General features: G+C 40.8%; 1 protein-coding gene across 5 annotated transcripts in view; it reads left to right on the top strand.

Annotated features, from left to right (window-relative positions):
• Window positions 1–14,973, top strand: part of camsap3 (calmodulin regulated spectrin-associated protein family, member 3) — a 33,270-nt gene extending 18,297 nt beyond the window's left edge. Inside the window, exons 3-18 of one of the 5 annotated variants that reach the window (XM_057345926.1) lie at window positions 4,750–4,890; window positions 5,224–5,310; window positions 5,513–5,545; window positions 7,274–7,412; window positions 7,499–7,638; window positions 7,775–7,868; window positions 7,962–8,007; window positions 8,177–8,241; window positions 8,427–8,463; window positions 8,981–10,979; window positions 11,056–11,180; window positions 11,723–12,006; window positions 12,095–12,188; window positions 12,275–12,387; window positions 12,693–12,811; window positions 12,962–14,973. In XM_057345926.1, coding sequence (XP_057201909.1) covers window positions 4,750–4,890; window positions 5,224–5,310; window positions 5,513–5,545; window positions 7,274–7,412; window positions 7,499–7,638; window positions 7,775–7,868; window positions 7,962–8,007; window positions 8,177–8,241; window positions 8,427–8,463; window positions 8,981–10,979; window positions 11,056–11,180; window positions 11,723–12,006; window positions 12,095–12,188; window positions 12,275–12,387; window positions 12,693–12,811; window positions 12,962–13,264 — 3,819 coding nt within the window. In that variant the 3' untranslated portion in view covers window positions 13,265–14,973. Of the gene's footprint in view, window positions 1–4,749; window positions 4,891–5,223; window positions 5,311–5,512; window positions 5,546–7,273; window positions 7,413–7,498; window positions 7,639–7,774; window positions 7,869–7,961; window positions 8,008–8,176; window positions 8,242–8,390; window positions 8,464–8,980; window positions 10,980–11,055; window positions 11,181–11,722; window positions 12,007–12,094; window positions 12,189–12,274; window positions 12,388–12,692; window positions 12,812–12,961 lie in introns of all 5 variants that reach the window. The other 4 variants (XM_057345923.1, XM_057345924.1, XM_057345922.1 and 1 more) reach the window with 4 other exon arrangements.
• The last annotated feature ends 957 nt before the right edge of the window (window positions 14,974–15,930 follow it).

The following is a 15,930-nucleotide window of genomic DNA, read 5'->3' as shown; positions in this document are numbered from 1 at the left end:
TGAGTGAATGTTATTGTTTTGTTATATTCGGACTCATTTGTTGAAAGAATTTCTCAATATGCTTTTGCTCACTTCGTTTGAAGCTCACATGCCCAATACAATGTAACAAATGAACACAATGTTGAGATTTGTAAAAAGTAGCTTGGACATTCTACACAATTTCTTGAACAAAAATATAGGAATGTAACAATATCAAAATCTCACTGTACAATAATACCTCGTTATAAAGACCACGGTACGGTTTTTGTTGCTATATTTTGCGTGGCAAATGATGACTTGGAAACGTGCCATAAGCGTCCTCTTTTCTTTATCCTCTAATCATAACTGTTGCTTAGAGGTGTGAGTTATAGTATGAGATGGGTCAAATGACCTAAAAATCCCTTTTATAAAATAAAATAATTGCACCAGATGGACCTTGCCAAAGGTAACATCTATTCTTTTTTCTAACATTCTCTATGTTAGGCCCAGCAGACCTATCGTTTCCTAACGTCATGTGACCACGATAATATTGAGACAATTTTGCTATTGCGATAACACAATATCGATAATATTGTTACATCCCTACCAAATATAGTAAGTGTATTAACATTGCAACGTCAGTTACTGCTGGTGTAGTGTATTGTATATTTACACGGAGAAAGGATGAAGTACATGAAGTTCAGGCCCCTGACAAATCACCGCATATTTGCCTCTGCATCTTTTATCTCACACTGGGCTTTAAACTAACATTCATTTCCCCCCACATTTACAATAACCCCAGTGAACTTGGTTTGTGTTTTGCTCCTGCATGTGGATTTTTCTTTCTGAGGCTGTCGCGTGTTTGTTTGGGTTCATAGCGACTGCAGTTTTTCAGGCCTAACGAGTCTTCGACTGCTCTTTTGTGTTACCTCAGGATTTCCAGCCTCGCTGTCACCTCACTGACAGCTCTAAGCTGAGGCTGAGGTGCATTGTGGGTCGTAGCTGGTTGTTATGGGGATTTGGCAAGCTGGTGGTGCTCTGCGTTCCAGTGTAGCTCTTCGATCCCCCCTCATTAGGGGAACTTGTGATTTGGATTAGCCAGTCCTGGAGCGGCGGGACGGGAAATCCAAGCCCCCCGTCCCTCCCCCTTCCTCTCACGTTAATTCTTCTCTTTTGTCGTGGCTTGCTCTCGCTCCCCTAGCACACTTCAACTAGTTCTCTTATCTTTCTTCTTTCTGTCGGGAGCAGATCTGAATAGTCCATTGAAAGCTCAAAGTTCATTGTGATATCTGTCTCGCAATGTTTGTCACGTTCTCTCGCATCCTGTTGCACATTTGTGCATTACATAAAAAACGTATCACGGTTGAACGCAAGTTTCATTATTGTCTATTTTCACTGTAATCCAGAGCATTTGTTCTTAAACCTGCGCTCGGATACCACCCACTGTGGCTTATCCTCACACACCGGCCCCCTGGCTGAGCGAGCCGTCGGAGGCCAGAGTATAAACGCTCTCTGACAGAGCGACTCCTCCCACAATGCTTTGCGGAGGTCAGCATTTCAGTTCATGCTCGGAGAGCGCTGCAAGGGACATTCGCTGCATGTATTGCGTGTTAAGGGAAGGATTCGAGTTCGAGAGGTGGGGAATGTTTTCCTCTGACCTGTTTGACTGTTCGAGAGAGAGTTAATGATTATAGCAGGCCGAGCGTGGCCAATGCCGCCAAGAGAAGGCAGTCAAGGCGGACACGTGAAAGGCAACATACTCGATTGATTTTTGTCCCGAAGAAAATGTCCCGAGAAAGTGTTTGGCCTAGCTCCAGCTGATAGTGAATGATTGGCTTTGGCAGTGTTTGTTTAAGTCATAAACCAAGAGGAAGTCTTTTAGTTTTGTCCTTGCAAAATGTCCTGTAAACCACTCCTGCCTTTACTGTAAATAAATTCACCCCCTCGATTTTGAATGTAAAGTATTTTAACAGTCAACGGTCCCAGTATTTATTCAATTTTGAAATAATCTTTTTTATTTTATTTTTCGTTGAGTCAGTGTGTTCGGTTTTATTTATTTACATGTTATTAGGGCAGCAAAATAAACACAACATTGAAGAGCAATGAGATTTGCGATAACTTGATCAATTGTGTGATACAAACTAATAAAGCATTCTTGTATTGTATAAGTTAAAATACTTTGAGGCAGTTTCATCGGACACACGCGCCTTGTTTATCCGTCTGACTTGTGGAGTATTTTATTGTATAATGATTGTATTAAATAAACGATTTGCTGAATTTTGTTGTATGTTCATTTTATTCAATAAACAATTTGTTGTATGGGTCCTGTAGTTTTGTCAAGTTTAAAGAAACTGTGTAGTAGATTGACATCTAGCGGTTGAACTTGGCATCGCAGTCTAAATGCAAAATATTGGAGAGGCAAGTTTAGCCAAGTAACGGTTCTTCTCGGTTTCTTTTGCTTGTTATAATAAATAATCTACAGGCACTCGATTGTTTGCGGATGTGTATCGGAGGTTAAGTTCCATCCACAAACGTGCGCATGCACAGTAACGTTTGTTTATGTGGTTTCTTTGAAACCGTCTATACTAAACTATATTTGAACCAGTGTTGGGTAAGTTACTCTCAAAAAGTAATTAATTACTAGTTACTAATTACATATTCAATAGTGTAATTAGATTACTGTACAAATTACTCTCTCCAAAATGTATTTAGTTACTTATTACTGATTACTTTCTATATCCTACATCAACCTTGATTAGTTAAGTGATTCAAGGATAGACATGAAAGGGCTCTTTTAATTCATTTAAATAAATAATATTAAACTACATAAAGTACTCTTATTAACTGACCAAAGTATTACAAATGTGAGAATTATACATTAAAGCACAGATTTTAAAGTTAGACTTTGAATTTTGATGTCAATTCCACTATTGCACACACATATATTACACAAAGTATTTAGTTTAATTACATCAAACGTAACTAATTAAATTACAGAAAAAATAAGAGTAATCCCTTACTTTACTTTTTCAAGGGAAAAGTAATTAAATTACAGTAACTAATTACTTAGTAACTAGTTACACCCAACACTGATTTGAACACTAAAAATGATATGGCATTAACTCTTGCACTCCAGTCTCTCTGCTATCTACACCAGTCTCTAACTTTGACTATACATAACTTATTACATTTATTAAATCATTCTGTTATTAGAAACCATTGCGATGTGCACATTTGCAATATTGTGATATTTCAACTCGAGTGGGATCGTTAGAATTTAACTTGAATTTAACAACAATAAATGATTAACTGCTGATTCTTGAGATAACCTGAACGATATTTCAATATCCACAATCCTACAGTAACACTCAAACACTGGGTTCATCTAGTCTTAACGCCTCATATGCCCACTGTGGCTCTGTGCACTCGAGAGAGCGTCACTTTCTGTTGACCACAGAAGAAGTGTCAGTGGTTTGGGCAGCAGGTAGCAAACGGGCCGTGGTTGAGATGAAGGGAAAGTTAATGGCTTTACCCTCTTATGACTACAGATGAGCTTCTTGCTGACTGAGCTGATAATGTGGTTGGGCTGTTTTTAATGGGTTCGGGTGTGAGCGGCCTCTGTAATGGCCCGTGAACATGAGAGAGCACAAATCATCTGTGTCCAAAGCTTTTCTTACTGTATCGGGGATGATGTTGTTGTGATCAGACTCTGATCGCTTTCTATGGTGCCAAAATGTCTACTTGCCCAGATAATAAAATCAAATCAAATAAACACATTTCATGCAAAATATGTTATTAAAGTTAATATTGATAATAATTAGCAGCACTATTGCACTATTACACTTTTTGTTCTACGTGTTTAAATGTACTCAATACAAAACTCACTGTGTTTATATGAATTCAAAACCAAAACAGTCATTTTGACCAAGTGCTCTTCATTGAAGTGCCACATGGGCTTTATAAGCAACCGCTTGTCACCACATGAAGTATGCACTTGGTACTTAGTGCACTTTTCTGTGCACTTTCACATTGTGGATGTGATGTGACCAGACACAGACTGTACATTACAGTTGTGTAATGCTGGGGGTTTGTAACAGCTTGAGTTCCGCACTGGATCTGGAGTCTATCACACATGAGTCATACTGCAATATATTAGAGAGAGAGAGAGAGAGGCAATCTTGCTGTAGCACTTAAAAGAACAAAAACTACAGGAAGTCTGTCAGTATTGACTATTGATCCAGAATCGATTGCACAATTATTCACGGTTGCATTATGCAGAAAAACAGAATACATGTGTACATAAATCAATTTGCATTATTTCACTAAGTTATTTACTGTGATACTCCATCTTACTTGCGATAAAGCAAAAGCAGTAAATGCGAGTTTTTGTCTCAACCAGTCACGGCCATTATAGTCGATGAGCAACATTTTGTTTGATTTCCATTTCTGTGATGTCACACTAGATGGCCCCGCCCACTGTGAAATCTCATTGGTCCAAAATCTTGTTCCTCGAAACTGTACATTCTACAAAAACTGAATTGGCTTTTGTATCTCGTTACACAGCGATTTCATCTTCTGCCTGTACATACAAATTGCTTGTCATTGTAAATATTATATTAATTTTAATTGTAGAACAGTTCTTAATTCTTATGTAGACTCTCATTAGTAAAGGCGCCGCCTTTCCATGCTCTCCTTAATGTCACCAGACGCGGTTATTACATTAAGAGTCTAATGACCGCTGGGTTTTCTCTTGCTCTGACGGCCATGTTTGTGTTCCTCTGATTGGTGCAGAGTGCCCACTTGGAGTTGATAGATGCTTTAATGGCAGTGGGTGCCATGGAGACGGTGAGTGCAGTCACGGCGAGCGGCGGATCCGAGCTGCTCAGTACAGATGCGAGCTGGGACAGAGCCCTGCTGTGCTGGGTGAACAGGGTGAGTCTACAATCTCCACAACCACAGAGTTCCTTACACGAGTTCCAAAAAGCACTCGTAAATTGACACCCAAAAATGAACACGGACTTCATTTACTCACACTTTTACTGTTTTAAACCTGTTGTGTCTCATAGAAAGCTTTTGGAAGTCACACGTGCGGATGAATAAATGATTATTAAATGATCAAAGTTCACCCGTCACTCGTGTTTACTTACCTAACCACTATGTAAAATATCACGTCTTCACAAAGTACCCTGTCCTTCTCAGCAAAAAAGGTTTTACTTGTATTATTTAATTGTTGGATAAATTGTAGTTATTTGTTTTTGTGTGCAGCTGAATCAAAAATTGAAAGAGCAGTCGGAAGGTACACAGACTGATGGATCTCAGCTGAACAATGAACCACAGCCTGTTCAGCCATCGGTAAGAGACAAACACACAGACATAAAAAAAACAGGCTACACGTTTTTTTGTGTGCAAAATATCATTCCTTTTCTTTGGGAGACCTATTTCTCCTCTCTAGATCAACTTTGCTGTCCTAAATAGTGTGTCCCAGCCTCTTCTTTCTTTTCCCTCCCCCTCCTCCTTTTCCTCTTTCTCATGTTTTGTCACTTGTTTCTGACAGTGTCCCACTCGCTGGTACTGGAAACTTGTTCCTGTAAGTCTCCCTTTCGTCTTCCATTCCGTCCTCTTTTCCTCCTTTGAACCCACCTCAAGCTGTCCTCTTGCGCCTCCTGCTGATTGCACGAGTTACCTTTGGTTTGATCCATCAACCGCCTGGGCTATCGCACCTCGTATGGGGTGGCAATGCACTTGTCATGACACATGTATGCATGCATGCGAGTAAGCTGATTGTGGAGTTGCTCGGTGTTAAAGTGAAAGTAAAAATCATTTATTCACCCGTATGTCCTTTAAAACCTGCATAATGACTCTTTTTTTCTGTTAAGAAGATATTTTGAGAAATGTCTCAGCGGTTTACGGTCAATTCGATGCAGAAGAAAGAAACTCATACAGGTTTGAATTACACGAGGGCGAGTTAATAATGTCTAAGATCGAATCAAAAGGATAAAAATGCTTTTCTCTACAGTACAGAAGAAAGCAGCAGCATCTAGTTGTTTTCTGCCACTGGAAGAATCAGCTATTCATTTGCATTACAAAAACATAAAGCAAAAAAATAGCGTGATATGGAAATGTGAGGTTCGAATAGAAGGAAATCATAGTCTGTGGTGGTTAATGGAATATAGCGTGTCTTTGTGGCGTTAATGTGCATTCTGCTAGTGCACGCTGGGTATCGAGTGTAAAAGGTCTCTTTTGATGTATCAGGTGTTGGCTGGTCTGTTCATCACGCTGAACTGTGGAAGTTTTAAGTCTCTTGAGTCTGTGCTGTCCCACATCCTGCTAACAATGTCCTTGCTGTTCTTCGGCTTATCTCACTCTACTGCATTCTGACTGCCCGCGCTGCTGTGTTTATGTTCACGCTCTTAAGACGGCTTGAGATTTCTGCCAACATTTAGCCACCTGAGACAAATTCGGGGGTACGATATTTCTTTTGTCAACGTGCAAAATGAGACGACATGCTCACAGATGGTCCATGAAGTGCTTTTGTAATGAATCTCAACTTTATGCGAAGGTTTTAGTGCGGTTTTACAGCTGCGGAAAAAATTAAGAGAGCATTGCAAATTGTCATTTAATCAGCATTTCTAGATGTATTGTGTCCATTTCGGTCCAGTGTCTGTTGAATTTCAACAAAATCCAACCTCAAAGTCATCCAACAGCAATGTGAAAGACCGACTGCATGACAAGACGCATGAAAACTGTGATAAAAATCAAGGTTACACATAAAAATGTTTTATGTAAATACATCTGAAAATATTATGTTGTATTGCTTAAAAGTGAACGTGAACTTGTTTTCTTTGCAGTATTTGAGGTCTGAAAAAATACAGCATCTTTTCTGCAAATAGAAACAATATTTTTATTTGAAATATTGTTAGTGGGTCACAGAATGAAATAAAAATGACAATTTTACCTAAACACTAGAAAAGGTACATTCAGTAAAACTGAAAATCTTTTTGAAATGGTCTCTTGATTATTTCCGTAGCTGTATATACTGTAGTTGGCTCTGAAGAATAAGCAGTCCATGACTCCAGTCTTTGGTTGTTTCCATGTTTTTTGCTTGTTGAATTGTCATCTAGTGTTTGTTGTTGTTGTTGAATATGGGCATGTTTTCCATACTTGTTTTTGGTATTTGTTGCAACCACCATTTTTTGTTTTTCCACCACTGTTTAAATACATTTTGTCTGGGCTTAGTCAATTTATCTTTTACACAACGTGCAAAATATTCCCTTCCACAGGCACTAGAATGAAACCCAATCTTTGTGTTGTTCAGATCCGGTACAGGAAGGACAGGATGCAGTCTAAACTCAAACCCTGTTTTCCTGTGGTGAATGAAGTCAAGGATCTGTCAAATGGATGTGCCCTCGCTGCTGTTATTCACCATTACTGTCCTGGACTGCTGCGGTTAGAGGGTACGACATCTCAAGTGTATTCATTTACATTATGATTAATATATTGTTAAATACGCAATTGACTGACACTTGATCTCTCCTTGTAGATGTTTGTATGAAGGACTCCATGTCTGCGGCTGACAGCCTGTATAACTTGCAGTTGATTCGGGAGTTTTGTGACAGCTGTCTGAAGAACTGCTGCCCTCTAGTGTTGGAGGATTTACTCTACAGCCCACCAGAACTAAAGGTGTTATTACCACAACAGCATACACTAAAGCACAGACATTTTCGCAGTGTTGACGTGAACTTTGACCCTTCAGATTTAAAAGTGCTCGTTCTTAAAAAACATTTTTTAACTCCAGTGCTGTTTTTTCTCTTTCCAGACAAACATACTGAGCTTTCTGGCAGAGCTCTTGTATTGGTTTGAAGTGTCAAAGCCGGAGTTTGTTCAGCCCCTGCAGGACTCAGAGCTGACTGGTAAGTGTTTATTTGTAGGTTTAAAGAATGTGTTTAAACAGGCTTTAATAGAATAGAATACTCTTCATCTTTTCCCTAATTTGGTTCGTATAGAAACATCGGGAAGGATTGATAATGGCAACAGTGGGACACGTAAAAGGTACAACAGAGACAAATACAGTGGTTGTATTAAAACATGTGCATAGATTTGATATGCGATTTGAATCAGAACACTTACACTTTTACACAACTTACACAGTGTGTTCCGGTTTCAAAATGAATACAGTGAAATTTCCCTCAATTTCTGATCAGTGCCTTCTTTGTTTCAGTGGTTCTCCTTCCATCTTCAAGAAGCCCTTCCTGCCCATCTCCTCTCCTGTGACCGGAGCAACAGGTGAGCGTTGAGTCATCAGCTTTCATTTTGTGTTTGTGCCTCCCACTCTTGTGTCGTATGCGCTGCGTCTATTCAAAGAAAGAACCATGTGGTCTGTATTTGCATGTTGTCTGTGTCATCCATTCACGTGTGTGTTTGTGTATGATCAGGATCTCTGACTCAGTCTACCTCAATGTCTCATGTAGAGGCAGCTGGACGGACGTGGACTAAGAACCAGCTCAGGTAAGAGCCCTCAATTTTTGTTTTTCCAAGAGTTACATTTTTATTAATTATTAAGTTGCCATTATCAATCCTTCCCGATATTTTGAATTAGCTTTATTTTATATTTTCGGTTTTCATGTTAATTTCAATTTTTGTTATGTGCTTTTGTCATTTTATAATGTAATTGTTTATTTTTTAAATACAAGTTTAACCTCTCTATAATTTATGCTAAACTAAGTTTAATATGTATTATTATTTACGTTTACGTTTTTGTTCCAGGAAATAACTATAGTTCCTCAACTTAAAAAGGCAACATTTCTGTTTTTGTTTTTCCTACAATATTTAGGCCAATGTTGTTATCATAATTAATAGAAATGTTTTAATAGTTGATTTTTATTATAATTAATAGAAATGTTTTAATGGTTTTTATTATAATTAATAGAAATGTGTTAATGGTAGTTTTTAATCTATAATGACCTTGCATTTTTCTTTTATTTATACTTAATGAGACCATTAATCTTATTTTCTGTCCCTCCAGTCGTCCCCTGTCCTCTGCAGTGTCCTTTAGTATCCCCTTTGGTCTGGACAGTGATGTGGACATTGTGATGGGTAACCCTGTCATAACTCGCTCTGCCAGCTTTGACAATGTCAACCCCACTGGTCAATCCATGACTCATGTCCCCTCCACCCCTCCAGAGGACCTCAGCCATTTATTAAGTAAGTCCCCTGGCCCCAACGGCCCTCAAAGAGCTTCCTGGACCACTCGGACTCGTCCAATGCTGGCCGAGGAGAACGGCATTGAGAGCGAAACAGGTGAGCTGCCCACTATCGAAGAGGCATTGCAGATCATCCACAATGAAGAGAAAATGGAGCCCCGGCTTCACCCTGACGGGGCACCTGACGGTTTCTTCCTGCATTCATCGGATGATCTAGCAAACAGTCAGCACAACGGCGATCCGCCACCTCTTAGCTCTTCAGCCCCGCCCCGCTCAGGAATGCTCTACCATCGATCTTCAGGAGCGCCGTCAGAGTCAAATCGCTCCAGACCTACCTCAGACGGCTCTAGAGACGACGACTCTGTGTTAAGAGATGGAAGCGTGGATTCGGATGCCTCTGAAGACCTACCCAAAACCCATTCCACCCCTGCAACCCCTGCCGCTGGACCTCGTGTAACTCGTTCGCATGAGACGCCAGACAGCGGTGTGAAGATGACCAGCTTTGCTGAACGAAAGAAGAAATTGGTTCCGGAGCAGGTACGACCTAATGAGCCCGGAGCCACACAAATGACTACCTGGGCTAAGAAGTCAGAGGAGAGTCCCAGCAAAAGTCCTGCGCTCAGCACAGAAATGTCAGAGTTGGGTGCGAGGCTAGAGGAGAAGAGGAGGGCCATCGAGGCTCAGAAGAAACGGATAGAAGCCATTTTTGCCAAACATCGGCAGAGACTGGGAAAAAGCGCCTTCCTACAACTGAAGAAGGAACAAGAGGATGGAGTGGAAGGGGAGGCTGGGACCTCCTCTGTAGAGGATGATCTTAGCCGACTGGCACTGGACGAGAGACTGGCCCGCTTAGAGAATGAGGAGCAGCGGGAAGAGCAACAACACAAGCGTCCCTCTGTGGAGGACGAGGGATGCGTCAAGCCCTCCGCGCAACAAGACAATCTAGTACAGAATGAAAAGTCCGGAGTGGACGGACCTGGAGAGAAAGGCACGGCACCGTTGGGTGATTACAACAATGCTGTATCTAAACTCAGTGCGGCTCTCAATTCTCTTCAGAACGATATGCAGCGTCTTTCCGAACAACAGAACCAGATGATGAAGAAGAAAACCACGACCAACAACCAGGCTTGGGTCATCCCACCAAGCTCCAAACCCTCAACAGCTACCCCTCCTCGTCTGTCAAGGCAGTCCAATCGTAACGTACCCTCTGCCTCCTCTTCCCCTTCCCCGTCTCGCAAGAACTCTAATCACACCGCCCCACCCAAATCGCCAGCGTCTCACCGCAGGGCACAGTCTGCACCTCCGAAGAGCCCCAAAATGAATCGATCTGCAGATGTTAAGAAGCCGCATTCTACAAGAGTCATTACTGCCCCTCAGAGCGTGGACACCATCCCTCACTTACGACGAGGGTCGCCATGGCAATGCAGGGATCAGAACTCGTCCTCTTTCAACATAGGGACGCCAAGCGAATCCCGTTCTGCATCCTCCCTGGCCAGACCTGAGGACAACTTCTCAGACACGGGCTCCAGTGAGGATCAGACCATCTTTAGTATGGAGTTGGAGGGCGGATCTTCACAGACTTTGCCCAGAACGGTGCGCCATGGCGGCAGCAGCTCGGGAGCTCCATCCGAGTGCTCGTTTGAGAGCGATGTTCCCACAGCGGGTTTGAATGGCAAGCGCAGCAGTCTTATCGAGGTCTCCCTGTCCTCTCTAAAAGCGTTTGAGGGTGGGGAAGCGGATCAGAACCAGGACATGTTCTTCGACTCGATGAGCGACCAGACGGAGCAAGAAACGAGGGGTGGAGTTGGGTTCTTTTTCAAGGTGAGGAATTCATTTTATTGCTTGACTTTGGCAGTTTTAAAAGCATGGGCTTAACTGTCTGAAATTGTTTTTGTAGCAGGATGAAACTCGACCTGAAGATGAGATGGCTCAGAGAAGAGCAGCGTTACTTGAGAAGCAGCAAAAGAGGGCAGAAGAGATGAAGAGACGAAAACAAGAGCAGGAAAGAGAGAGAGAGGCCAGGTGAGAGCTGCTGTAAAGCTGTGCAAACTGAAAGTGTTTGCTGATATTTAGGGTTAGAAATAGTCTTGTAAAGCTGCAATCTGTAACATTTGCCTCTCTATCGCCACCTGTGTTCAAAGTTTTACATTACTTTACATACTTCACCTTTACGTGGGTTGAAGTCAGATGAAATCGATATGTTCAGCAAAATTGTTACCGACAGCTCAACTTAAAAATCATTATTATAAGCTTACCATTGTGAATGAGATGTTTTAATGTTCTTCCTTATTAACACACTTTGTTAATTTTTTATCACAAAATTTGCAGCTTTAAAGAAAGCTGCTTTTTTACAAGATATCTGGATTCAGACCTTTACCTGCCAGACAGTAAAATTATATAAAACAAGTAAAGTAAAACAAAACAACAGCAACAACAAAATCCCATAGCCTTACATGAAGGAGGGACTTGAGACTTGTATCATAGATTTTTTACTAGAGCAAATATGCAACTGGTATCATATCATTTATAGTGTTTTGACATTAATCCATGCTTACGTTCAACAGCAGGTCATCATCAGTGGACGATCCCCGTATAGGGGAGGAGAGACCCCAGACTCCCTGCACACCCCCGCCACCCCGCACCCCACCACCCGAGGGCACACCTCAGCGCCGCGGAGACTTCACTCGCCAGGAGTACGAACGTCGGCACCAGCTTAAAATAATGGAGGATCTAGACAAAGTTCTCCGTCAAAAACCCACCACCGTCAGAGGCGTGAAGAAGCAAAGGCCCAAAACTGTGTTCAGAGATGACTCCGGCCTCTCCCGCAGCCCTGCCAAAGGGTTCATGGGTAAGTCACTGGTACCGTATTGTCCTTTCATTGTTAAACGTTGTGTTAAAGCTCTGTATCATGAGTGGATTTTGTTTGTGTGTCTTAGGTTCTAGGCTTAATAAAGTGTACTCCCATTCGACAATGAACCTGTCCTCCATGGCCAATGAAAATGGGACACTAACTGTCAGGAAATCTCCAAGGTAGATTATTTCAATCTGATCTGTATATAATGTACTGATAATAAAACTTGTTTTGTGACATCATAACCTCTGACGATTGTTTGCAGTCGATCTCATTCACCATCCAGACTGATGTCTCCGGGCCGTCTCGCTGCACAGAATGGAGACTGGGAGACTGGATCTACTATTTCATCTCCGGGTTCCATCCCAGAATACACTGGTAAACAACAACACTGTGTGAATTGAAATATATTATAATCAATGGTGTTTGCTAAGCAAACATTTATATTAGTGGATGGTTAATTATTAGTGCTGTCAATCGATAAAAAATTAATCTGATTAATCACCTATTTTTTCATAAATCCTGTTTTATTTTGTTCTTTGATTAACATTAGTGACAGGAGTCACAGCAGCAGGTTTAAGAATGCGGCCCTTTTAAGAGCTGTCTCTCTACGCAGATCTGACGCCTCTCCCATTTTCACAGCATTCATTTATCATGCGGTATTGCATCTCTTTTTGTTTCAGGGCCTAAACTCTACAAGGAGCCAAGCTTTAAATCCAATAAGTTCATTATCCATAATGCCATCTCACGCTGTTGTTTGGCAGGGAAGGTCAACGAACCCCAAAAAAACAAGATTGTAGAGGTGAGCCACCTATGAGTCACCATCTGTAGCCGCTCTGTGGGTGCTCTGCCCGTGACTCACTCCAAACAAATATTTGCATAATGCATTTGAATACATGATGTAATGCTCTTACAATCTGATCATTTGAATTTGTATTTGCACTGCACTAAGGAAATGGAGAAAGCCACTGGAAACCATTTCCTTATCCTGTTCCGGGATGCCAGCTGTCAGTTCCGGGCGGTTTACACCATGAACCCCGAGACGGAGGAGATGGTCCGGCTGACGGGCATCGGCCCACGCGTCATCTCTCTGGATATGGTGGAGTCCATCTATAAGTACAGCTCTGACCGCAAACAGTTTACGGCCATCCCGTCCAAAACCATGTCTATGAGTGTGGATGCCTTCACCATTCCCAACCATTTGTGGGAGCGCAAACGCCCGGGAACCCCCAAAAAGCTTGGGACTCCAAAATAAAGCTCGAGGCTTTTGCCACTACGCCTGAGCTCGCCACGTCACCCGAGAGTGTGTGCCAGGAGAAAGTGCGGGATCAGAAATAAATCTGCCCTCAGAGTTTGTTGACTTTCTATGTAACTAGGTCAACTTAAAAAGATCTTTTCAGAAATCTACATGGCTGTTTTCCTCAGGTGACCCAAGAAAGACAGATTGCAAGGAAAATGGCCAGCTTGATTTTCTATGATTGTATGAGAACAGTCCGTCACAGTTAAATCTTCCATTCTCGCCCTCCAAGTAAAATGAATGTCACCTGCCCCCTAGGCAGCAGAAGAAAACCTCATCTCCTTCTCCAGCTCCTTGCTTTCTTTACTCTATGAACCAGCTTCTTTATCATGTAAACGGATGAAATCTGCACTGCTCTTTGATGAATGTAGGGCGCAAACCAACACAGGCCTTCTTTATGTTTTTCAGCTCAGTCTTATGGGACTGACTGTAGAAGTGTATTACAAGCAGGGGTGCAGGTACACTTTTTCATCACGTGGTAAGAAAAATGTCCATGCTGCTGTAGGTTTAGAGTTTGTGCCCATCCTGAAGTACATCTGTAGACATCTGGATGTTTTCTTATTACTTCTCGAGCTTGAGGACCTCAGGAGAGCATGTTAAAAACTCAATCATTTTTCCTTTGCTTTACTTATGGATGAAAAGCAAAAAAAAAATACAAATAAAATAAGCCAGAACATGCTGTTGATTTCCATTAACTATACTATAAAAAGGAAGGAAGTCTTTTCACTGTTTAGCTGTAACTGGAAACAATGATGAAAGAAAACAAATCAATGCTGATTTAATATACTGTATATTTGAATGCTGTTAAATGCTGATTATTTTCATTTTTGACAATGATTTGTATATTGTGAAGATTTGTAAGCAATGAATAAGCTACCCTGCTGGATGCGCTGGTGTGTGTGAATAAACGAATGAGCGGAATGGAAGAGAGAATTAGACAATAAACGCTAATCGGCTGTCATGTAACTCTCACTTCTTTATCCAGAGCTGAGTGAACAAGTGCTTGTGTTTGTGTAAGAATTACACACTGACATACACCTGCTAATATATTAGTGATTTAAAGGAAACAGCCACAGGTATAAGGCAGATATTGTTATATATATAATATTGTTTCTGAATCAGCTATACACTGTCTAACTTGGCCTTAGTTTCTTAGATAGCATGAGTTGTCTGTCATTTTGTATAAAATGGGCATTTTGTCTGTTTTTCTTCATCAGCACTAAAAAAACTGATCGAATCAGCCACTTTCTCATCTATGAACGAGATGAACCAGATGAAGTACTTTGCCGTAAGATGTACATATTTTTGTAAAGAGCATAAAATGACATGTTGAAATGGTTGAATGATGTGTTTTTGTGAGTGAGGTGTATTTGTGTTAATGTGTGTGTCAGTTTGGGAGAGGTTAATGGTGAAATGTAAGTGGATTCCGTGCAATGTTTAGGATGTTAGGTCACCTGAGGTGTATTTATTGGGTAAAGATGAGCTAGCGTTCGGTTCTGTTCTGTGTTTAGTTTCAGATTTTATTATTTATGTTCTCATTTCACCAAGCACATTGATGTTTTGCGTTTTCTTTTCCATGTTCATGTCTGTAAATTTTCTTTTCCAAAATTCTTTGATTACGAATCACTCCCACTGGATTAGAAAAATAAATTTTTTAAGTAATCTCATCTCTAATTTGTCATTGTCATTGATTTAAGTTCATGATGATTTTGAACTTTTGTTGCCAATTTCAGTTTAAGTTTTACGTAGTCTCCATGTTCTTGTTTTCCACATTGTCATGCCCAATTCACACTTTTCCAACTCAAATTCATGTTTGAATTTCTGAAGGAATGATAAAAAACATGCCTGGATTTGATTTCGTGCCAAAATCCAACGAAAATGATTATATAATAAAACAAAATATATATATTTTCTTAAAGAAAACGAGTTCTGTTTAAGGACCCTTAAGAAATTTTGCATTATGATAGTTTGCATTAATAGCAGAAAAGTAGGTTTGTAAAATTAGGTTTATAATGCAGTCAAAAAACGCATAATCAAAAAAAAATTCTGAGATTGTCGCAGATTTTACGCATAATTTGGCTGAAGACGCGCCATGTGATGTCATCACATCACATCACGCATTCCATCAAAATCTGCTCCGAAAGTCAAGCAGAGATACTATAGAAGGGAGATAGAAGGGTCTGTAGCACTTACAATTTGCTAACAACATCCATTGCCATTTATTTAAAAAAACTAGCCTCTGGTCGCCGTTACTCTTTTTTTGGCTAAATGTTGCAGGCTAGTGGCTTTGAGTCAAGTCAGCCTCACCGATGTGTGTGTCACGTTCTTAAACAACACACCTGGAAACAACATAAAACCATCTGATAGAAAGCTGTCATGTTTATTTCGGTGTCAATGAACATTCATCACAATCAACTAAACGCTGATTTCTTAAAAGTATGCGAGGTTCACAGCATAAACTCATAAACGTAATCGCAGAGACATTTCCACAACCATAAACATGAAGCGGTATGAAACGAATCGTGATTCGTTGATTGATTGATTGATCTGTCAGTCAAAATGGCCTCTTGGGCGGGCCTTAAACTTAAAGCGACCAAGGTTTCCAGACCTTCAGTATGAATCTG

This window comes from Triplophysa rosa, linkage group LG11, assembly GCF_024868665.1.
Source record: "Triplophysa rosa linkage group LG11, Trosa_1v2, whole genome shotgun sequence".
Lineage (NCBI taxonomy): Eukaryota > Metazoa > Chordata > Actinopteri > Cypriniformes > Nemacheilidae > Triplophysa > Triplophysa rosa.
The sequence above is the reverse complement of the archived record's forward strand: the minus strand, read 5'-3'. Positions and strand labels throughout refer to the sequence as shown.